Raw genomic sequence first — 23,573 nt, 5'->3', positions numbered from 1 at the left:
CAAACCAATCCAACCAACCAACAAACAAAAAACAAAAAATTAAAACATAACCCCCCCCCCCAGTTTTTAGTTGGACATGAAGTTCCCCAGTTCAGTCATCTTTAAGTATATCATTAAGTGGGATTAAGTATATTCAGGATGCTCTGCAGCCATCCCCACCATTGATCTCTGGAGCTTTTTGCATGCTGAAACTTTACCTACTGATAACTCCTCATTCCTACATTGCCCTGGAAATCTCTATTTTACTTCTGTCCTATGTACAGAAAGCCACACAATATTTTGGAGTGTTTTAGTGAGGTTGACTTACACACAGAACAATGCAGTCTCAGCTTACATTTTTTTGGGATTCAAATATGAGATTTCTTGAGACTAAAAATGTTGAAAACCATGCATTTTTTAATAGTAACTTGTCTCATGGTTCAGTCCTGTTTCTTGGGTTTGCATTTTTATGCCTTTTATTTACTTCTTTGTCTCTAGAACATTAAGTAGAAGGATTGGTCGAAGAATGAAGCTAAGAAACACTGTCCTCACGTGATGTTTATCATGCCTTGCGTTCTTAACATAGACAGAAGTGCAGATGTGTTCAGGTATTTGGTGCTACTGGTGATGGGAAGTCTTAGCGGAGGCCTGAAGCACATTCTCGGCTTTTGCCAGCCGGCGGAAAGTGCATAGCCTAAGTCATCCCTGAGATCTGCAAGCCTTGAGGCCTCAGGTTCTGGCACTGCATGCTTTCTGATGCGGAGAAGTGTGACATTGGATTGTAAGATCTGGACCAGCTCTGTTGGTTGATAATTTACATTGTTCTAATGAGGCACATGAGTGGACACTCCTCCATTTACCACATATGTGTATTTGAGTGGATTCTATATTAGAAAAATGTTCTTAGGTTCAGTGTAATTTTCCTGGAAGAGTAACCAAACATGCTTTTAGCACTCTAGGTATGGGATATGTTTTTAACACTTGAAATGTGGAAAATCAGAATCTAGACAGAGGTTTTTGGCATGGGTGTCACAGCCTCGCTTTGCTAGTGCTATTTAATATTCAAGGATCTCAGGGATCAGAAACAGTTTAGAAACCACTAAATTCAGTCTCTGTACCTGCCTAAGAGGTTAGAGATGATCAAATGCTGTATCAGAGACACACGGACAGTAAAACACTTAGTGTTATGAGTGGCATATAATAGATGGTTAGTAATGAAGTCAGAATAGTAACTATAAAATCAATTTCTACTGAGTGTTTAATGTACACAGTGTGATATTATAAAATGTGTATGTATATGTGGATATGTATATATGTATTTGGTTACCATAGTGAAACATGAAGATACCTAACCCTCTTGGAATTGTCCATTTCTTCTATAACTATAATCTCTCTGGCAAAAATCTTTACAATTCATGGAGTATGCCTTTAGCAGCTATGGCCTTTACTTTATACCTGAGCTCCTTAGAACACTTATTCCTACATGTCTGACACTTTGTGTCCTTTGACCCATATTAACTCACTTCTGTACACCCCTGTGTTTAGAAATCATTGCTCTATCATGTTTGCATAGGACATTTCCCTCTTTACTGTTGCACATACAAGGATAATCAGGACCTTTACAGTTCGCCTCATCTTTGTCTTTCTAGTAAAAGCTATCCTCCACTTATCCGAAGTGATAAGGGTGTTTTTGATTAGCATTTTTATGATTAGAGATTGTGAGAACCTTTCATGTACCTTTTGTCCACTTTTTAATGTCTTCTTTGAAGAAATTCTATTTAGGGTCTGTTTTTAATTAGGTTATATGTTTTGTTTTGTTTTGCTTGTTTTTTGCTGTTGAGTTGTGTGAATTCTTTGCAAGCTTGGAAAGTTAGACCTTTGTGATGTATATCCAACAGATTGTTTTTCCCAACATATAAGCTGCCTTTGTATATTATTTGCTTTGAGATGCAGAAGATTTTAGTTTAATGCAGTGCCATTTATTTATTTGTACATCTGAAGTCTCAGAGTCTTTTTTTTTTGTGTGTGTGATAGCCAAGAAATCAATGCCAAGGCCAAAGTCAAGTAAGGTTTCTATGTGGAGCTTCAGGATTTTGTGGCTTAAATGGGTATTTCATCCATTTTGAGTTGCTCTTGTTCTTTTACATGTCGAGACGTAGTTTCTTTCAGCCTCATTATAAGCAGCAGGCCCTTCCTTCCCCAGCGTGTTTGCTTAGGTGGGTATTTATGGGAAGTGGGTGCTGCTTACTTGAATTATTTCTGCTCTCTATTCTGTTAGAATTCTGACTTCATTGTAAAAGTGGAATGTGTGTGTAGAAGAAATAGAGGAAGGCGGTAAAAAGACCAAAACCAGGACCTGAATAGCTAGTGCCGAGGAAGAGAAATGGCTTGGAAGAGCAGGAGGGATGCATGCCATTAACTGGACAACCAGTGGCCAATAATAGGAAGGTTAGTTTAGATTTTTTCTTTTTTGTGTGGGTTGCAGATATAAGGTAAACAGTTGTTTTGGAGGGTTGCACCTTCAAAACTAATGAGAGTTCTAAGATTCTGAGTCACGTTGAATAAAACAATCTGTGCAACTACTCAGAAAAGATTTTATGCTTTACTCATGTTAAGGACACATGCCCAGTAAACATCTTGAAAGTAACATCTCAATATTTTACATGATCTTCAAGGACAAGGGCTATATTTTCCGTAAGACTTAAACTTAAGCTTCCTCTAGGAGTTATATGCCTTCTCCCAAGTTTTTATTGTTTTTTTGACATACAAAATAAAGGAGTTTTTGACCATCAAATTTACATTTATGCTGGTATCTGTCTTGAATTGAGTAGAATATGCATCTGACTCTCTTTAAAATGTTCAGTCTAGAATGTTGCTACCCACTTCTTTTGTTGTTCTCTTTGTTTATCTCATGGATTGTAAAACGCTTACATTCGGTGTCAGCATATTAGCTGGAACTTTTTATTGCTATTGATATCTATAAGTACGTTAAGTAAATCTTCATTTTGCTGACCTCTTTGAGGGTGCACGACATCAGCAGATTCTTCCTTTCAGCGGACAGGTGAGAGATTAGCAGGATCAAGTCCATTTTTTCTCTTTTTGCTTTGTTTCCTCCAGAGCAGCAAGATTCATTGTACAGCAGGAAGGGAACTGTTGTAAGTGGAGGAATCTGTCTTAGAGTTACTGGTTTATTAAAGGGTTTATATCGTGTCTGATGAGTACCACTGGAGGGAGATTCTTTTTGATAAGAATTGTTCTAGAGTTGGGGATGTGGCTTAGGTGTAGAGTTTTGGCCTAGCATTTACAGATCCTTGAGTTCAATCTCCAGCAGTAGATAAAACCAGACTTGGTGCCTTGAATTACCAGCACATAGGATAGAGAGGAAGAGGATTAGAAATTCAAGGTCTTTGTGAGCTACATAGTGTTCAAGGCCAGCCTGGAAAGTGTGAGAACCTGTTTCAACAAACAAACACAAACTGGCCACACCCATCCCATCCCACCAATCCCTCCCCAGACTTTTAGCAAACAGTGATTCTGGCTCATTAATATAAGAGATTTCAGTATAAAAACTGGTTCATTTCATGTTGTTGTTTCTTTTCCCCCTGTACTATCAGGGAAGTTTTGCCAGATGGATTTCCATTAGTGTCATACCCTAGTGTCCTTTGTCATTGTCCTCCCTCCCTCCCCACCGCTCCCCTGTTCCAGGCCAGCCAGGTGTGAAGTTGTAAGAGGAGTATTTAAGCCGACCATGTACAACCCTCTGAACCCTCTGCAGTGCACTTGCAGATGACTTTTCCAGAAAAGCTGGCGGGGTACGGTGACTTTCCTACTGCAGATGTGTTTTCTTTTCTGACTCTCTCCTCTGTGCTTGCAGGAAACCGAGTCTCTTGAAGAATCTACAGATGAGTCAGAGGTAAGATGGAGCATGCAAGTTTGTCATTCACCTTGATGCTGTCTTAGGCTTGCTTGGCAACAAAGTCTGGCATTCTCAGGGGCTGAAAGATTAGAAAAGCAGGGCTGTAAAACAGATCCTAAGGAATAGCATGCCAGTTGTCTTTAAAACATTAAATGGTTGGTTTAAACATCAAGAGAGAAACAAGCAAGCTGTTTCTCTTCATCTTGTGAGGCACAGTCTATAGCCCCTACTCCGTGGACCTCTGTCTGTTGTCTTGAATGGTGTCTTCACCTGCAGCTGTACATCCTGGGAAGACTGATGTAAAGTTGTAGAAACCAGTCCCCACCCATTGAAGTCTACTTGTTTTCACAGTTTTTGCATTATGGTTTTACAGTATATATGTTTTCTCCTGTAATTCTGAAGATTCTTCCCAACTCCTTACATTTTCTAGGCATGTGTCTCACGCTAGAGCCACACCTCGGTCCCAAAGCTTGTTCATTTTCTTCTTCACGAATGTGAATGATCATACACCCTATGCTCACTACTCCTGTCTATAATATTTCTTAAGTCAGTGAAGTTATAGCTCATTTATCTAAAAAGGAAACTACTAGGGAGTTTTGTTAAAGATTATAATCATTCTTTTAAAATTGTCACTGCTTTGAAATACTCCTTTATAAAACTTTGCATAAGAAATAGGCTGAGCATAATGTAAATTAATTAGTATACAAATTGTGTGGATGGACTTACAGGTGAAATGTTTTCTTTTAATATTTCATTTAGGGAAGGCAAATGAAAATGTATCTTGTCACCCTGCAAGAAATTTCTACCAGTGTGACAGTATCTGTGATAATTTCTTCATCTTTGGTTGATATATATTGCATATTCTTATATGGATTTTGCTTTTCTTATGAAATAATGGGTTTAAAATCTCCAGACAACAAAATATATATTACAGCATTTTCTAGTCCTGGCTCTTAACATTTCACTGTAGCGTTTTTAGTGCCATGAGACCCTAGGTGCCACATTTCTGAATTTGCTCATAAACAGGAAAAGATATCTGTTAACTTCTGATCGTGTATGAAGAACAGTCCAGATTACCATTGTTTTGCTTGGCAATCTAAGGTTAGAACTCTGAATGCCCAGAATCATTGGAGCAGAATTAGGCAGCGCTTGCTAGAATTTTATCTCACAGGTGAAGAGGATGTTGAAAGCCACTTACTTAGATCTAAATCTTTTCAGATATCCTCAGGATACTAAATGGATTAACAAGGAGAGTAAGCAAAGCATAGAATAAGCCCTCCAGGAGAGCCAGAAAATAGGGGATAATACACACCATGAAACCAGAAGATCCAACTCTGGGTTGGTGCCAGAGCTGAGAGATGCAAGGAGACTAGCAACAGTCACCTGAAAGCCAGTGACTTTTATTTAGCCTTTGTGCATGGGAAAATATTGACAAAGGATAGAATAGATGTCAAGGGATCTCAAGGACTGCACTTAAGATAGACTGGGCCCAGAGGTGGCCATGCTGGATGCTGCTGCTTCTCAGCAAGAAGGGAAGGCATTCTTTAGAAGTTGGTCCTAAAGGGAAGAGTCAAAGTAGAGATGTAAAGTGTACTTGAGTCCTGTGAATGATTGGGAGACTTGACTCCTCCTTTTGCGACAAGGCAGCTTGGTCAAGGAAGTTCACAGCTGTCCATCTACAGAGCTCTGGAAAGTACATAGCCGTGCATCCACAGCACTCAGAATCCTCGTAGTCCCCCAGGTCCTCCAGCCTTCCTAGGAGCCTCTGCTGTTGCTATCCCAAGAAACGCAAGCTGTTTAACATAAACAAAAGGCAGCTTTGCTTGCTGAGATGTTACCTATTGAATGAGTTTGTTGTTGGACAAGTCAAGCTTCAGGCTGCAGTCCAGCCGTGGGAGACATCTTTGCGGTTGTCTTTATGCAGTTTGAACCACTGTCCATCCCAGGAATAGTGTTTTACGACATCACTGAGTAGGCTGATGAATCTTCCTTCATCCCGTTCCACTTTTCTTCTCTTACTCTTTTTTTTTTTTAAAGAATTATTTATTTTATGTATGTGAGTACACTGTTGCTGTCTTCAGACACACCAGAAGAGGGCATCAGATTCCATTACAGATGGTTGTGGGCCACTGTGTGGTTGCTGGGATTTGAACTCAGAACCTTCTTAAGAGCAGTCAGTGCTCTTAACCGCTGAGCCATCTCTCCAGCCCTTCTTCTCTTATTCTTATCAGTTTTTGTAACCCTTGCCCTTTGGAAGACAGGCATTTGCTTTACATTTTCATTTTTGTATTCAGGGGTTCAAAACTTCCATTTTTGGCAAATAATTATTACTTACAAAATAATAGTTTTCAACTGTGTATTGGAACAAGTTGCCAGAACTTCCTATTATTCCCAGAGAGTCCACGTTAAATGGGATCTTATGTTAGTCATATTTACCTCAAGGTCTTATTTTCTTGACTTTTTTGAGAAGTTCACACATGAGTACTACATCTATATTATTTTCCCACACTTATCCTTCCCCAGTCCCTCCTGTGTCCCCCACAAACCTTCAAATTCATGACCTCTTCTTTAATTACTGTTGTTACATATATTATTGTTATGTGTACATACAAATAAGTACAATCTACAGAGTCCATTTTTTAAAGCATTGCTTGTATGTATATGTGTTTAGGGGTGATCACTTAGGATTGGACAGTGCACCAGAGAACAAGATAGTATCAAGGGCTCAGTAGGAATTTATACTATCAGCCATCTAGTTAGCCTGTTCAGTAGGTGTCTTAGTTAGGGTTTTACTACTGTGAACAGACACCATGACCAGTGCAAGTCTTTTAAAGGACAACATTTAAATGGGGCTGGCTTATAGGTTCAGAGGTTCAGTCCATTATCATCAAGGTGGACGAATGGCAGCGTTCAGGCAGGCATGGTACAGGCAGAGGTGAGAGTTCTAGATTTTCATCTGAAGGCTATTAGCAGAATACTGATTTCCAGGCAGCTAGGGTGAGAGTTTTAAAGCCCACACCCACAGTAACATCTACTCCAACAGGGTTACACCTACTTTAACAGTGCTACACCTTCTGATAGTGCTACTCCCTGGGCTGAGCGTATACAAATCATCACATTCCACTCCCTATAGGCTTGTTCAAGCATGAGTCTATGGGGGCCATACTTAAACATAGTATAATGCAAAATACATTTAGTTCAACTTCAAAAGTCCCCATAGTCTATAGCAATCTCAACAATGTTAAAAGTCCAAAGTTCAAAGTCTCTTCTGAGATTCAGCCAATCACTTAACTGTAATCCCCAAAGCAAGCTGGGCAGACTCCAAACTCTGCATCTCCATGTCTGATTTCAAGGCAGTCTTCAGATCTCCAGCTCCTTTTTCATCGTTGTTGACTGCAACAACTTCTTTCTACTGGGCTGGTTCCAATCCCTGTTAGTAGCTTTCTTTAGCAGATAGCCCACAGGTCTGGCATCTCAGACATCTTGGAGTCTCCAAGGCAACTTTAGTGTTACAGCTTCTTGTTTCAATATCTGGGATCCACACATGATCTGGGCTCCTTCAAAGGGCTGGCATCATTTCTGCAGCTCTGCCCTCTGTAGCACTCTAAACTCAGGTTGATCCACTTCACTGCTGCTGCAGTTCTTGGTGATCATCCCATAGTACTGGCATCTCTAATATGCTGGGGTCTTCCACTGCAACTAGGCCTCACCAGTAGTAGCTTCTCATAAGCTCTCTTCATGGTGCCAAGCCTCAAATCCTTTGCATGACCCCTTCAGTCCTGGGCCATCAACTGCAACTGAGGCTGCACTTTTACCAGTGACCTTTTATGGCCTCTCAGAGTCCCAAGCCTCAGCTGTTCTTCATGACCTCTTCATGCCTTCAAAACCAGTACCACCTGGGTAACTCTTACACATTACCAAGTACAGCTGTAACACGAGGGACAACCTTGGTTATCTCTGGAACACAGCTTCTTTGTGCTCTCAGAAAACATTTCCCAGAAGATTTCACCTCAGTGATGCTGGTCTCTTCTTTAATCACTGCTAATTTCTTAGCTCCAGCTAAGCAGGATCAATTGTCCCAGTAGTCCCTTCTATTTTTTACTCTAAAACCAGAGCCACATGGCCAAATCTGTTCTGCTACTTGCTGGGTCTGGAACATACCCTCACCTCCACCCCTTATTCTATTACCAGCTTTATGTTTTTCAACTCCCTCTCTGCCTAAGCTTGGCTTTCCTGGAATTTGCTCTGTAGATTAACCTTGAGATCTGCATGGCTGTCTCCTGTAATTCTGGGAGTATACCACCATGCCTGGATTTAAATTTTTCTTCACCTAGAATCTGCTTTGTCCCAGGCTGGCCTTGCATTCAGAGATCCGTTTGTCTTTGTCTTTTGGAATTAAAGATTTGTACCACCACGCCTGGATCTAACTAGCTGGATGGGGTCTTGCCCCCAAAATCCTTAAATCCTTAAATCTCCTAGAAGGTAGGATTCAGCTCTGGTGCCCCTTTAATACTTGAACCATATATTTTTTAGTTTTCCTTTCTAAGCTTGCTATGCTTATTCAAAACGCTCTTCATGAGACTTAACCAGAGAGCAAAGTCTGTGTTGGCTTTTTTGATTCATCCTTTGTCAATATAATTAATATAAATCTCTTTACCTTAGCCTCAGGTAGACTCTTCAGACAAGGGCAAAAAGCAGCCACATTCTTCACCAAAATAGCACAAAAACAGTCTCCAGGCCACATTCTTCTCCACTGAATCCCTTGGGCCACGTCTGCACAGTTCAAATCAAGATCAGCAACGAATTCTTTCATATGCTTACTAGGATAGTCCATTAATCCCTATTTAAAACATTCCATGGCTTTACAAATCCAAAGTTCCAAAGTCCACATTCTTCTGAACAAAAGCATGGTCAGGCCTACCACAGCAATACTCTAGTCCCTGGTACCAACTTCTGTCTTAGTTAGGGTTTTACTGCTGTGAACAGACACTGTGACCAATGCAAGTCTTATTTAATTAGGGCTGGCTTACAGGTTCAGAAGTTCAGTCCATTAGGTGGGAGCATGGCAGCGTCCAGGCAGACATGGTACAGGCAGAGCTGAGAGATCTACATCTTCATCTGGCTGCTAGCAGAATACCAGCTTCTAGGCAGCTAGGTTGAGGGCCTTGAAGCTCACACCCACAGTCACATACCTACTCTAACAAGGCCAACCTACTCCAATAGAGCCCTATACCTACTCCATCAGGGCTACATACTCTAATAGTACCACTGCCTGGGCTGAGCATATACAAACCATCACAGTAGGATAGATTTATGCCGGTACAGTAAACCTAGCCAACTACTCATGTCTGGTGAAGTAAGTCATGGACCCTAGAGGAGAATATACTACTGCTTCTTTCAGTAGTATAATTCCTAACTGTATTTTATAACCCTATCCTTATATCATCATGTACACACTAAAAGTGTTGCTCTCATCCCTCAGTAAGCTCTTATTTTAATGTATATCTGAGAAAAGAACACTCTTCTTTTGTCTTTGATTTTTATTAATTTTGAAGAGTGAAATCAAATAAAAAGTGTTTGCCAAGGGTAGTATTGTTGATGTGATTTGGACTTATACTAGGTGATTAAGAGCCAGGAATAAAATTTTATCGATCAAAAATGTTTGTTAAAAACCAACACGTCAGTATTAAGAGGGCATGCAAGCACATGTCAGCTGAAACATCGAGGTCTGCTTTCTGTGAGTGAGGGCTCTGTTGGGCTTGTGTGATTCAGACGAGCAGCTCAAGAGCTTGATTTGACTAAGTTTGCCTGTAGTGTATTAAACCAAGGCAAAGATTCAGGAACACGTTTTGCACCTCAGCTCCTGGCCTAGATGTGTGATAACAGAATGGCTAATCCCTGTCATCTCTGTGTTTATAGCTTTTTGCTACTGTTACTAAAAACATACTTTCTAAACATGATGACTTTAAGGTGGCTTAGTTTTTTCACAGTTTAGAGGCCATGAGTACCTTTAATAAGTTAAATATATTAAATATTTAATATTTAACATTAAAGTCAAAATGAATTGACAGCTGAAGCTATTTAAAATAATATGTTGAGTGAAAAATTAATCTTAAAATAAAGCCAACTTCTGTGGATTTCAGCCACGTGGAGAGTTCCCTTTCAGTTTTGTTGACATGAAAACCCAGTCATTATGAGAAATCAGGAGAAGTTATTTTTAAATCAGAAAATGCACCATACAAAATTATTTATCTCACCTGGTAGTTAGATTGTGAATCATTTATTGAAAATTAAATTGATTTTCTTACACATATTAATTTTAATCAACAGGTTTCTAGCAACTAGTAGCTAAAATGGTAATTACCCTGTTCTGAAATTGATTGCTATGGAGAAAAGAGCACAGGGTTACAGTGTCCCGTTTTTCTAGGTAACCCTTGGATTTCAAACCTGTTCTTTTATTTAAGGAGCTATTAATATTAACAGGCTCTGCTGATTATTGCATCATTCAGGCATGGATAAATATTCCCCTGGAAGCAAATATTATAAATATCATCCCTTTAGAAACTTGTAGAACTTTCTGGATGTAAGGTTTTTACTCTAGATTTCTGTCATTTGTTATAGATGAAAAAGATAAATATGGCATGATAGACCTCTGAATGAAATTTATAATTTCATTGCTTAGAAGGAAAATTATTTCAGACAGTTCAAGATTGACACCTTGATTACTCAAATATTTATTGAATACTAGGATGCTATAGTGCACTAGTGTTTGACTAGGAAAGTAGACAATAAAAAGAATACTTACTAGGATATGTCAGATAATGAATATAGATTTTAAAAACCATGATGGGTGGGGAAGATCTGGGAGGAGTTGGGGCAGGGGGAACTGGTCGGCATATATTGTCTAGAAATTCTTTTCAGTTAAAGAAGTGATTCTGACTGAGGGGAATGTGGAGCAGCCTGACCGGTGGATTGTAACATTTCCCTGTTAGTGATGCTTTTTCTGATATGGTGATCATGTGTCCTTCTTTTGGAGAGGGTAAAGCTAGGGCCTTGAGAGCCCCCTGTGTCAACCAGAAACAGTGACTGCCCCAACCCCTCCAGCCCCTGAGTCAGAATGAGAATTATTTGATTCTTGGACTGCATCCTCAAAGTGGCAGTCGTTGAAGAAGCACATGAGACCTGTCTAGCTTTAGTCTTCACGCTGCTCATGTAGCTATCTAGCCTACTAATTTCACCCATCTGATTGTTAGTGTCAGTCTAGTAACAAAGAGTATTTCCCCAAAGATATCTCCCTATCCTTTCGTGCAGACCTTGTGAATATGACCTATTACAGAACACGGAGGAGATAAGGTTGCCAATCAGCTGGCTTTGTGATACAGAAATTCCTTGAAGCCCGTGGGCAGGAATCACTGTGATCATAAGGGTCTTTATAGGTAGAACAGGAGACCAGAAGACAGTGTGGTGTGGTGTGCTGTAGTGTGGTGTGGTGTGTGGCGTAGTGAGTGGTATATGGTGTGTTGTGGTCTGTGGTGTAGTGTGGTATATAGTGCAGTGCGGTCTGTGTTGTGTGCTATGCTATATTATTGGTTTGATGTGGCATGGTGTATTTATGTAAAGGAGTCTGCCTCCTTTTGAAGCTGGGGAATTTGAGCATCTTTCAGAACCTAGGAAAGGCAAGAAAAAGCTTTTCCCCTCTTGCCTCTAGAAGAATCCTGCCCATGGTCATTGCTGTGGACTTCCTACTACTGAATTGTAAGACATGTGGATTGTTTTAAGGAGCAGTATTTGTGGTCAGTTTATAGTAGGGATAGGAATCTAATGCATTACCTAATTTGGTTGGATGACCTTGTCCTTGCAGTTCTTCATTGTGGCTTATTTTATAGTTTGGGGAGTAAAATACTTCCAGGCAAGGGAAAGCATACTGGAAACACATGGTATTTAACTGGTTATCCTGGGATATCATGGGAAACGGTTGTAAAGATGCATGTATCTTTTTAATGACTCTTCTCAAGTTGTTTAATTAATCCTTTCATTCACAGTTGGGGTCAAATCTGCCTTGCAGAGGTTTAAAGCCTCTGTCTGCAGACTAAGAATGCTATGAGGCATCTTTTCACCCCAGGGAGATGTTTTGTTTATAAATATAGAGATTCCCACTCACCTGTGCTGTCGTATTTCTTTACTTCACAGTGTGACTGGTGCCTCCAGGTCGACTAAACTGATCTCCCGTACAGTATAAGGGAGAGATTGGGGGAGGACAGCCTCTGAGAGAGCTTGAGATGTTAGTCTGTTGTCATCATTTTCAGCGCCAAGGCACTGGGGTGTTTTGCTTTGTGATAAGCTTTTAGGAGAGGATCCAGGATAATCTGTAGGCTCAGCAATCCCTCCTCTCCTTTTCCCATTGGCCAGACTCATAACTATGTTTCAAAGTGTTTGAAACTTTTGTTTTTCCTCACTGATGCTCAGAACCAAACCTCAGGACCTGAGCCTGCTAGCTGGCAGAACTGCATCCTGAGCTGAAGTCAGGCATTGTTATAAGTAGTCTAGAGCAAAGAAGTAGTTAGAGTCCAAGCACTTCTGGTCATTCGATAGTATGTTCTGGCAGTGTACTAAGATGCTGAATTCCAAGAGAGGATGTGAGCTCTGCAGTTTAAACTTGGGGCATTCCACACATTATTGACAATAGTTTTAAAAACCAACATTCATTGGATATTACAAAATACTTTACTTTGTGTAACGTTTTTGCATTTAATGTTTACAAAAATTTCCTGAATACATATTTACCATCCCTTTAAAAGTGGGGTAACTCAGGTTTTAAGATACTTGCTCAGTATATATAGATTGTGTAGGGCACAGCCGACAGAGGAGATGGCTGCTTGGTTATGGATTTGAGTAGGCTCTTGGACAACTCTTACTTTCTCTCCAACCTCTGCTTTTTCCTCAGCTTCTATTTTAAATGATAGTAGTGAAGACTGTTTTCTTTAGTTCTCAGGATCTACACTTCACCTAACAGGTGTGCGGGTACCCAATAAAGGCCAGTCAGAACAAACATCTGTAGTGGCAGCAGACCCAAGTTCAGTGGGCAGCTTCTCTAAAGCATTCCCAATTAGCTCTCCACACTCCAACTCAGAGACTGGCAACCAAAGCAACTGCAAGCCTTTAATTCTCAGGGGCTGCTGTTAACTGTAGCTCCTGGATTTCTTCCCTGTTAGTTGAATACTTCCTTGAAAATGTGCTTCATTTACCGAATTTGGGCCCATGACTTTTCTGAATCCTTGGGATATGTTCTTTGGGGTAAACCATAGAAAAAGGTGGGCATCCCTGGGATGAACTCTGCTAATGAGATCTCCACACTCTAAATGAGAGCCTAGACACCAAAGCCACTGCAAGCGTCATAGAAACCCTAGACGGTGTGATTACTTTTAGATACTGAGAGGGGATGAAGAGGCTCCAAAATAGAGAAAAGTCTTTTATTTTAATGTTATTGTTAACTGTTTATGGGTGTAGAAATGGTTTCATTGTAAGAAGTTTTGGTGGGGCTGACTATAAGATGTTCTATACATTAAAAAAAATATTCAGTTAGGCATGTCTGAGAAATAGTAAGTCTCTACTAAAATAGTGACTTTCTTCTCTCTACTTTGGAGCCTCTGCCCTACTCTCTGTATCTAAGAGTAACACCCACCCCCTCTATCGTTTCGGTGATGTCTGCAGTTGCTCTGGTTTCTAATCTCTGATTTGGAGTGTGCAGAGCTAATTGGGGATACCTTAGAGAGGCTGCCTACTGAACTTGGGCCTGCAGCTAATACAGATGTTTGTTTTGACTGGCCTTTATTGGGTACCCACAGTTTTGTTAGGTGAAGTTCAGAACAATGAAAAGGCATAAACCCTGCTTCTAAGGATCTTGTGATCACCAGAGGATATTGGGAAGAAAGGAAAAGAGGGTTATGTTGGCTTTAGAGGCGGAAATTGTCCATCCGAATGGCATATCTTGAAGATTGGGCGGTTATTCCATATGGCTGGGAGGAAATGAAAAGCTTATTTGCTTTTCTCATTTTCCCCCTCTTCTATATATTCTTATCACTTTCCCAATATAAAATAAATGATGAGAGTTGATCCTGTTTATGGTATGTGGCTTAGGGCATGGGAACCTTCACCTTATATTTTTTTTCCCCTTGAATTGAACATGAAATTCTGATACTACAGGGCAAAGGAGAGAGCGGGGTTTATGAAGATCGCCTGACTTATGCATCTTACACAGTGCTCCTCAATTATTACAGGCTCAACTTCTTCTCCCTTTTTTAGTTAGAGTATTTGAGGGAGGAGAGAGGCTCCAAAACACAGGGATTTCAATTTAGTTGATGTGGTTTATACAATACTGAACTGTGGCATTTATTTTTATTTTTATAAAAATAGCATAAAATAGAATTTATTTTATAACAAATGCAATGTTTATTTGTTTTAGAGTGTATTGGCCAGGTATCAGAGCAGTGATTCCCTTCCCCCACTTTAATGTGACACAAATCAAGTTATCACCTGCATCCCACAGATGAAGGATATGAAGCTCGAGGGAGCTTACTATTTGATGTGTGTTCTTCAGTTTTTCCCTCACCAAATATGCATATATTTCTAGACAAAAATCTGCATCATGCAAGGTATTTTCTGATGCATTTCAGCTAAGAAGCACAAGGAGAATGCGTCCTGTGAGTGGTGCTAATGTCAACAACATATTTTATCAGGAGAAACTTACTAAGCTGGTATCTAACTTTGGCACCATGGGCTATTTAATTGAGTAATTTTTGGTTTCCAGGAGTGTCTTGTTCCGTGTAGGTTATTTCACCCCAACGCTGACTCCTCACTGGAAGCCAAGAATGCCTTCTCTTCACATGCCCAAGAGTTTGGCCACAGTGACTTCAGGCACTTACGGGACAACAGAATCATCTGATTGCAAGTTATGTATCAGTTAGTGCTTTATGTTTTTAAAAATAATGTGTAGATACCAAGAGTCATGGAGACTTTTCTATACATTTGAAAAGGCAGACCTGACCATCCATGTTAGTTCACCAGTTCCAAATTTTAGTCTTTTTTAAATGACTTTTTCATATCAGCAATATTCCTTATAAGATGAAAATTTAACATTATCTGTCAGCAGCTGATAGAAAGATATGCAAGAAGCTTTGACCACCATGGTTTTATTATAGGCGGTGTCTGTTATCTTCATGTCGCTTTCTTGAGAAGTGTGGTCATTGAGGCAGCTGTAATACCTTATATTATCAATGAGAATCAGAAATTACTCTTTCATCGTCATTATGTAGTTTTTTGCTATATTTTGGCACTGTAGAAGGCACTATGATATACTCCTTCTTATCTTTTGAATAAATAAAATGCTGCTCTGTAAAAGAAGTATAGCACACAGTATTTAACAGTGCCCACTCAGGCGGCCCTGTTCCTTTGGTGCACTTTGGGGAAGGGCTGGAGTGACTGACTTTGACCTTTACTTGCTGGGTCTCTTCATAAATCCCTTTCCTTACCCTAAGTCCCCTCTCCTTCTCTGAAGGGTAGTGCACATTTTTAATATCCCTGTACTAAATTTGAAGGAGTCCTGTGTTGGGAGCACACATGTAAAGATAACGGTTTCAGGTAAATGTGTATGTCTAGTAATGTCTGATTTTCATTTGTTTCTGCTGACTTTGTTTATAATACTCTGTGGAGGTAGATAGATCTATTCCTTCAAATATTTCTTTCTGGTTTTGAGTTTCAAATTGTGTTTTGATTGATATTAATTTCAATAATGCTTTTAATAATTTCCTTATTTGTATATGTTCTTCATTTCCTTTAACAAATTATAATTGATCAGAAATATTAGCTTTTTCATGGATTTTATGTAGAGTGAGCTATTGGTAATGGGAGAAATTTAAAATGCAAACATTCTGAAATTTAAATGTTCTGATATTGGATTTTGATAGTTATTTTTTATATTGAACTTGTAAGAATGAGTACAATTTTGAGTATTTCAGTTTTCCTCAAGGTAATTAGAGTTCTAGACAGAATGTCCTAGAGGAAGCAAACCTCTATTTTAAACTTTCCTATCCATGGTTGATTATTGATTTGCTTTTTATTAACACTTGGTTTTTACTGTGGAAATTCAAGCTGTGTGAGAGCAGTTTTTTTTTTTTTTTCTTTTAACACTGAGAAACTCTGAGGATGTTACTGCTTTTCTAGTGTATCCAGTTTTAAACACTGGGCATTTATTAAAAGGATTTGCCCCTCGTCAGGTGTAGCTGAGGACAGGAAACTGGGTAAACCGCTCATCTGATTACCTTTTCTAATGGTTAGCGGAGATGTCTCGGAAGGGCAGCTGTGCCGGGAAGGAAGGCCATCTGCACAGAGCGATTGAGGGTTGCTGAGTAGGGTTTGCTCAGAGATGCTTTTACTACCTTAGTTTGGGCTTTATGTGAGCGCCCTCCTCTTAAGTATATTTAACGTCAATTTTGGTTACTACTGTTAAAGTTGAATTTAATAAAGAGGTGGTATTCATAAATAAAAATGTAATTTCTGAATAGATAGTACTAATAGAAAATGTAATTAATGGTTGATGTCCCCGCACTTAGTAGGTGTTTTTATTTTGAGAGGATCTTGCTAAGTTAACATTGTTGGTCTTGAACTCATGTAGTCAGGTAAGCCTCAAGTCTGCAGTATCCCTCAGTCAGCTCCTGAGTCGCTGGGATTATAGGCTGCACCACCAAGCCCAGCTTACATTTTTCTTTTTCTCTGTAGGTGAAATTCAAGTCTTTATTTGGAATGTAACAGTGGTGAGCTGTATAAAATGTATTAACATGCAAAACAAAAATATTGACAAAATTAATATAGGATGGACGTGTAGAATTCATTAACTAGACTAAAATGTTTTCTTATCCATGGGTTTTTAATGATGAGAAGAATGCAGTCAATGCGGTGTGGGTCCACAGGTCTGATGAGGGGCCCTGAACGTCCCCAGGAGAGTCATACTCCCAGGACACAATGACCAAAGAAGGGCTGCCTAGCACTTTTGACAGAGAACCCCTTAATTTGTTATTTTCTAAAGTGATTTTCTCCTGTTAAGTTCAAAATTCAGTAAAAATGGCCCTGAAATGACATTTATTTTATGATAGTGTACTAGAATTTCATAGGATGGTTTAAGGATCTGTCTTTAATTAAAAGTGCTATACATTTAGTACCAATCTGTGTTTATTGAGAAATTGATTCCTTTTGAAGGAAAGCTGCAAACTTTTCTTGTATGGGTAAATGTCACTCTATTCATATCTTCACTTAGCTGCAAGTCAGTGCGTGTTCTGTTCCACCAGGTTGTCATAGTAACACAGTTAACTGTCATCTCAACTCCAGACTGTTGATGGTTTTATTTGTAGGTTTGTAGGATTATTAAAATTTAACAAAATTATTGATTTTCTTTTTATTAGCACAGAGTTATTTACCATGAAAGTTCAAGCTGCACAAAGGTTTTTTTTTCTGTTTAAATTTTTTTCCAAAATTAAAGTGAAACTAGATATTAAATCCTTGTGATTGAATTTTTTTATTTAAAATGTAATATAGATTCTTCAATAGCAGAATAACCTCTGAATTGTAGTTCTGAATCATTTCCTATTTTCTTTCTTCTGACAAGGAGGCAAAAAATAAAAACCTTTAAATTCACCTTTAGCTTGCTTTTAACTAAACATAAAGGATAGCTGTCAGGAAGGCGTGAAATGGGACGGAAAGGGCCTAATACTGCGTTTTCACTCTATTTATGGCTTTTGAAATCTTGTGGGAATGCTTCACTGAACTGTGTTGTAAATGTATTTATTTTCATATATTTATGTGAGAGAAATTACTTAGTTTTCACTTATAAATAAGGCAGCCAAACCTTATTTACAGTAAGCTTATCTAATGGTCTGTGGATGAGTGCTTTTATGCAAAATAGTCGGGAGGCCAGAATTAACTTTCACATTGAGTGCACATTTGATGTCCACACCTGAGCAACATGTGGCATCTTATTTAACACGTTTACCTCAGAATACACAGCTTACCTGTGGGGCATCTCATGTTTCCTTTACAGCATCTTTTTCTTCCTGGGGGATGCAGAGGGTTTATTGGTATTGTACTCTTCCCTGCATATTTTTAAATACTTGTTTAATTAGCTATGTCACATTACATGTTAAAATAGATCAGTTTGGGGATGTTGCAACTTCTTCAGTCTGGATTGATTATTGTAAAGTATCTTTTCATATTCCGATGGAATACTGTGTATTTTCTTGCTCTTAGTTCTTAGTCATGGAAAATTAAAAGTGTGTGCACCATCTTTGGTGGAACTCAACAGCTGGCAGCTTACTAAGAATGCTCACTAGTGTTCATGAAATGCTTCTTTTAAATATTAATATTCTTGTAGCCACATGGTGCCCCATCCTCCCATTTCGCACACTCTGGTATTTACATCCTGTGTCCTCTGCTCCCATACTGAATCATGGCTGACCCATACAATTAGAATATTGAAGAAAAATGAAGTGTGCATACTTTGAGCATAAGGCTTTACCTCGTTCTCAGAGTCATTCATCGTGGGAGAAACTGAATAATTTTGAGGTGCTCAGGCAGTTCAGGAAAAAGCCCATGAGTAAGGAGATGATTTTCCCACCAAAGCCAATTTTTTCATCTTGCCAGCCATTGCATGAGGCTCATGCCTTCTTTTCTTAGAATTCTGTTCATGAGCATATGAATTTTCATCATATCCTTCCTTTTTCCCTGCTCCCACTCCTTTTCCCATTCACTTCTCAAATTCATGTTCTCTTCATTCGTGTGTGTGTGTGTGTGTGTGTATGTGTGTGTGTATGTATGTATGTATGTATGTATGTATAAAACCAATTGAGTCCAATTAGTATTGTTCATAGTACATGGGCATAGGGCTGACTTCTTGGGCATGAATTTATTAGACAGCTTGCCCTTGAAGAGCACTGACTATCCCTGTCAATTGCTATCAGCTGCTTGTATTTCTTCCAACCAGGCCTGAGTCCTCATGAGCTGTCCTCCATTCATGCTGGAATGGTAACTGGTGTGGTCTTTTACAGGCATCTGTATTGCTGAGAGTTCCTGGGTACCATATCCATGCCATGTCCAGACGAGACTATATTGCTTACGTCTAGTCTTCTAGGTCTTAACATTTCCTGTATCATTTCCTAAGATATTTCTAGAGCCTTGGGGGTAGGGTTACATGGGCACTTAGCAGTTGCTTATTCTCTGCACTTTGACTGGTTGTGGTTTTCTGTAGAAATACTGTACCTGGTGTGAAAAGGAGCTTCTCTGAGGTGGGTGGGTCAGAGCTGCACTTAGCTGTGGATATCAAGTATTTAAAAGGTAGTTGGAAAGTATATCAAATTAATAAATTGTAGTAGTAGGCTCTCCTCTCCAGGCACAGGGTCTTGGATAGGTTTACTGTACCAGGCGTGGGTTTCCTCATATTGATTGAGTCTGACATCCAATCACATTAGCTGTTGACTACTCCCAAGTTGTTAGTGGCACTAATTGCATTACTGGGCATATGATGCTGGGCCAGTTATTATTGTGTTTTACAAGAATTCTAGCTGTGGAGGACTGTTAACTTTTATAGGCATCCTGGATTTATTGATTTGTGGTTATTATCAATACTGATTACCAATTTTATTCATTAACTATGTGGATAGAGAAAATCCTAGGTACCTACTACACACAGTAAGGTTGAATATACAGTTATTTACAATACAACAGTAAGTTCAAATATCTATGTTTTCAACTTTTGAATTTATTTTATCAGTGAAATTATATGTGTAATTGGCAAAAAGAAACAGGAATATTAAGTTATATTTGTAGTTGTAGTTTTTAACAATGAATGAAAGGACTATCTCTTGTTCTACCTTGAGAAGTGTATTTTGAATCATTCAAAACAGAGCCACAGTAGTTCCACTGTTCCTTTGTTTTTCATGCAGGAAGAAAGTGAAGAGGAACCCAAACTGAAGTATGAAAGGCTTTCCAATGGGGTGACAGAGATTCTTCAGAAGGATGCAGCAAGCTGTATGACGGTCCATGACAAGGTAATGAGGACTTTAAGAGTACTGCAGATGCCTAACATCTGTTGTTGCTATGGCAAAGGTATTGGGTCACACCATTTGTCTATTCTTAAAGCCAAACTGCTTATATTATAATAGTGCTTTTATCCATTGTTCTCTTCTTCTCTGTGAGCCTGGGAGTGAGCCTTAGACCTTCCAAACCTGGCAGATCCCTACCTCTGATGTATCCTTTGGATTTATGCTCTGTTGTTTCATTTCTGCAGCTGGCCTCCCACCTAATACCCTTTGCTCCAGATTATGTTCCTTTATAAACATATCCCTATATTCACTCAATACTTTAATGATAATGCCTACTCTTGTTTTTACCATAAATCCCCTGCTGTGAGTTCCCTGCCTACTTTGGCTGTCACGCCATGGTTGCTTAGCCCTAGCTAACTCTGCTCTTCTTCACTGATGAAGATTAACCTGGCAGTTCTTCAAGTTCACTTCCATTGAACTTCACTTCCTTATAGTTGTCTTAGTCACCATAATCTATTGTGTGAAGAGGTACCGTGACCAAGGCAACTCTTGTAAAACAAAGCATTTAATTGGGGACTGGCTTCCAGTTTCAGAGGCTTAGTTCATTATTATCACGGCAAAGAGTATAGTGGCAAGAAGGAGTGATACTGGAGAAGTAGCTTAGAGCTACATCCTCATTCCCAAGCAGAGAGATAGAGCCTGTCCTGGCCTGGGCTTTTGAAACCCTCAAGCCCATCCCCATTGACACACTTTCACAAACAAGGCTACATCTCCCAATCCTTCCAATCCTTTCAAATAGTGCTACTTCTGGGTGACTGAATATGAGCCTATGAATTCGGAGGTTGGGAGTATTCTTATTCAAACCACAATGCTGGATCTCCCACTGCTACGGTACATGCTATGGATAATTTTAGTAACTGGAACTTGATGAACTTTGGCCTCTGCATACGGTCTTCAAATTTTGATGTTCATTTTCATACAAACGTCATTCCTGACTATGGAGTCCCAATCTCTATTCTTCTTGTTTTCTGTCCTGTGAAACTGCTAATTATCTTGAACCCACCAGTCTTCCTTATCCTGCACTTGGTAAATGGGGGACTGTTCTTATTTTTCTGTCTAGACTCTTCTGCCTCTTGGTTGCAGTGTGTTGTGTTGAAAATACTGAAGTTTGCAGACCCTTGTATAATTAGGCTGAGGTCTTCAGTGTGGCATGTAAGGCACTCCAGGATCTTGCCTGCCATGTGTAATTGAGCTACTCTCTCACTAATCTTTGCTGTGGGCATGGGACTGTGGTAGCAATGTTTGTCCTATTCTGCCACCAGCTTATGTGCTAGAGTCTTCTCCTCCTGAGCTTCTAGTAGTTGACACTCATCATTTCTTCCTGAAACTGTTGCACATACCGTGATCTAGTCTGTTTTCTTTCACCTTTGTTCTCTTCCTAGCCCTTTTGCTGGAGTGGACCTCCAGAGACTGTGATCTGAACTTGTGGACTTGTCCCTTGAAACTTGCTGATTCCTAAAGTCTTAATGATTTGGATTTGTCCACCCTGCTTTCCTCCACTTCCCAGCTTCCATCCGTGTGTAATTAAACGGTGCTCTTCATTAGTTAGTCTTTCTACCTGTACCACCTGCCTTTTCTCTTGGGCATGCATTAGATGGATCTTTCATCTGTGTAAAGCTGCTTATAATTTCTTGTCTCTTGTAGAACTTCATGCTGTTGAACAGGTTGTTTCTGCTCTGATCTTTCTACCCATCTGTGTCTGCTTTCTAATTCTTTCTTCCATGTTTATCACACCGACTCTTCTTATTTCCCTGGGTCTTTGAGGTACTGCCATTTTAAACATAGTCTTTAAATTGAATTGCAATTGCTTATTCTTGAATCTATTTCCCTCAGTGTAGCAGAATCTTTATGTGGTGTTTGCTCGTGTTCTAAGTACATTATACTTCTTTTTGTGTGCTTACTGAATGACCATCTGGATGCATGAAGTGGAAAGCTTGTTTGGGCTTTAGTTAACAGTGTACACAATTGGCCAGAGAGTCTGTGAGTTGGGAAGGATTGCAGTGCTGACATTTAGACTTTCAGTTGAGGCTTGTATTTTATATTAAGAGGATTCCAATTGGGTTGATAGCATTTCAGTTTTATTTGTGCTTTGTTTCTGCAGTGCTAGGAAGTGAATGCAGTGTGTACTAGGCATGTGCTCTGCATCCCAGATGCCTCCTGGGTTCTGCATTTCAGTATTTATTTCTGTCCCTGTCTGCACTTGGTAGGTGTTTCTAATGAAGTCTCATCAGTTCCTGGGACCTGGTTCCTCATGTGTGACTGAGGGCTGTCCTAGTAGTTGTATGCGGAGTATTGTGAAACACTTGAGAAGGGCTGAGCAGACGTGTAGCGTGCTTCCTTTTCCTGGGGATACCAGGACCTGCTCCCAGCCCCTCTACTTGACCTCCATGAAGTTCAGGTGTACACTTAGTAGGCTAAAATGTCCACCCTTGGTAAAGCACACCAGAGTTATTTAATTAAACATTAAAGAGGACATTGAAGCTAGATTTATGATCATACATCCTAGATTTTACACACTTTTAGGCAAAACAAAACAACAAAAACAACAAAACCCAAAGCAACCCAAATTCTAATACTCAAGTAGTTCAAGGATTTAAAAAAATCATTTTCTGAGAATTTCATAAAATGTATTTTAATTATATTCTCCCTTGTATATGTGCTTCTCCAACTCTTCCCTTCCCAGGTCTATTCCCTTTTCCCTATCAAATTTAGTTCATTCGTCTCCTCCCCTCCCCTCCCTTACCTCTCTCTCTCTCTCTCTCTCTCTCTCTCTCTTTCTTTCTTTCTTTCTTTCTTTCTTTCTTTCTTTCTTTCTTTCTTTCTTTCCCTTTCAAAGACCAAATTGTGCTTCCCAGATATTCTTGGGTATGTGGCAGAATGGTCATCTTACCAGAGGCTATACTCTTAGAGAAAACGGACTCTGTTCCCAGCAGCTAACAGTTGCCAGCAGCCGCATGGTTAGGGTTGATTATGTCCCCCACTCCTGTATGGGGTTTCATCTGGCTTAGGCTTGCACAGACTTTGTGCATACTGTTAACACCAAGTTCAGATGTGCTGTGTTCAGAGGAGAATGTTTCCTTATAGTTTTCCACTACCTTTGGCTCTTACACTCTTTCCTTCCCCATTTCTGCAATGACTCATGAGCCTTGGGAGGAGGAAGGAGTATGGGTAGTACATGTGTTCCATATAAGCGTTCTGTAGATTTTTATTTTCTATGCTCTGACCATCTTCCATTTATTGATTGATTGATTGATTGTGTATGTGTGTGAAATAGTATGTGGGTATATATAGGCATGAGTGAGCCATGGTGTATGTATAGAATGTGTATGGTCATCTTACCAGAGGCTATACTCTTAGAGAAATGTGTATGTGTATGAATGTGTATATATATATATATATATATACACACACACACACATATATATGTATATATATATATATATATATATATACACACATATATACACATACATACATATGTACACACACACACACACACACACACATAGGCATGAGTGAACCATGGTGTATGC

At 39.5% G+C, this 23,573-nt stretch overlaps 1 protein-coding gene across 2 annotated transcripts in view; it reads left to right on the top strand.

Moving 5' to 3' along the window:
- Window positions 1–23,573, top strand: part of Vps41 (VPS41 subunit of HOPS complex) — a 161,542-nt gene that overhangs the window by 4,240 nt on the left and 133,729 nt on the right. Inside the window, exons 1-3 of one of the 2 annotated variants that reach the window (XM_029468461.1) lie at window positions 2,258–2,427; window positions 3,854–3,892; window positions 19,882–19,986. In XM_029468461.1, coding sequence (XP_029324321.1) covers window positions 2,389–2,427; window positions 3,854–3,892; window positions 19,882–19,986 — 183 coding nt within the window. In that variant the 5' untranslated portion in view covers window positions 2,258–2,388. Of the gene's footprint in view, window positions 1–2,257; window positions 2,428–3,853; window positions 3,893–19,881; window positions 19,987–23,573 lie in introns of those variants that run through there. The other variant, XM_021180045.1, reaches the window with a different exon arrangement.

Source organism: Mus caroli, unplaced genomic scaffold (genome assembly GCF_978045245.1).
Source record: "Mus caroli unplaced genomic scaffold, Mus_caroli_1 scaffold_15, whole genome shotgun sequence".
NCBI lineage: Eukaryota > Metazoa > Chordata > Mammalia > Rodentia > Muridae > Mus > Mus caroli.
The sequence above is the reverse complement of the archived record's forward strand: the minus strand, read 5'-3'. Positions and strand labels throughout refer to the sequence as shown.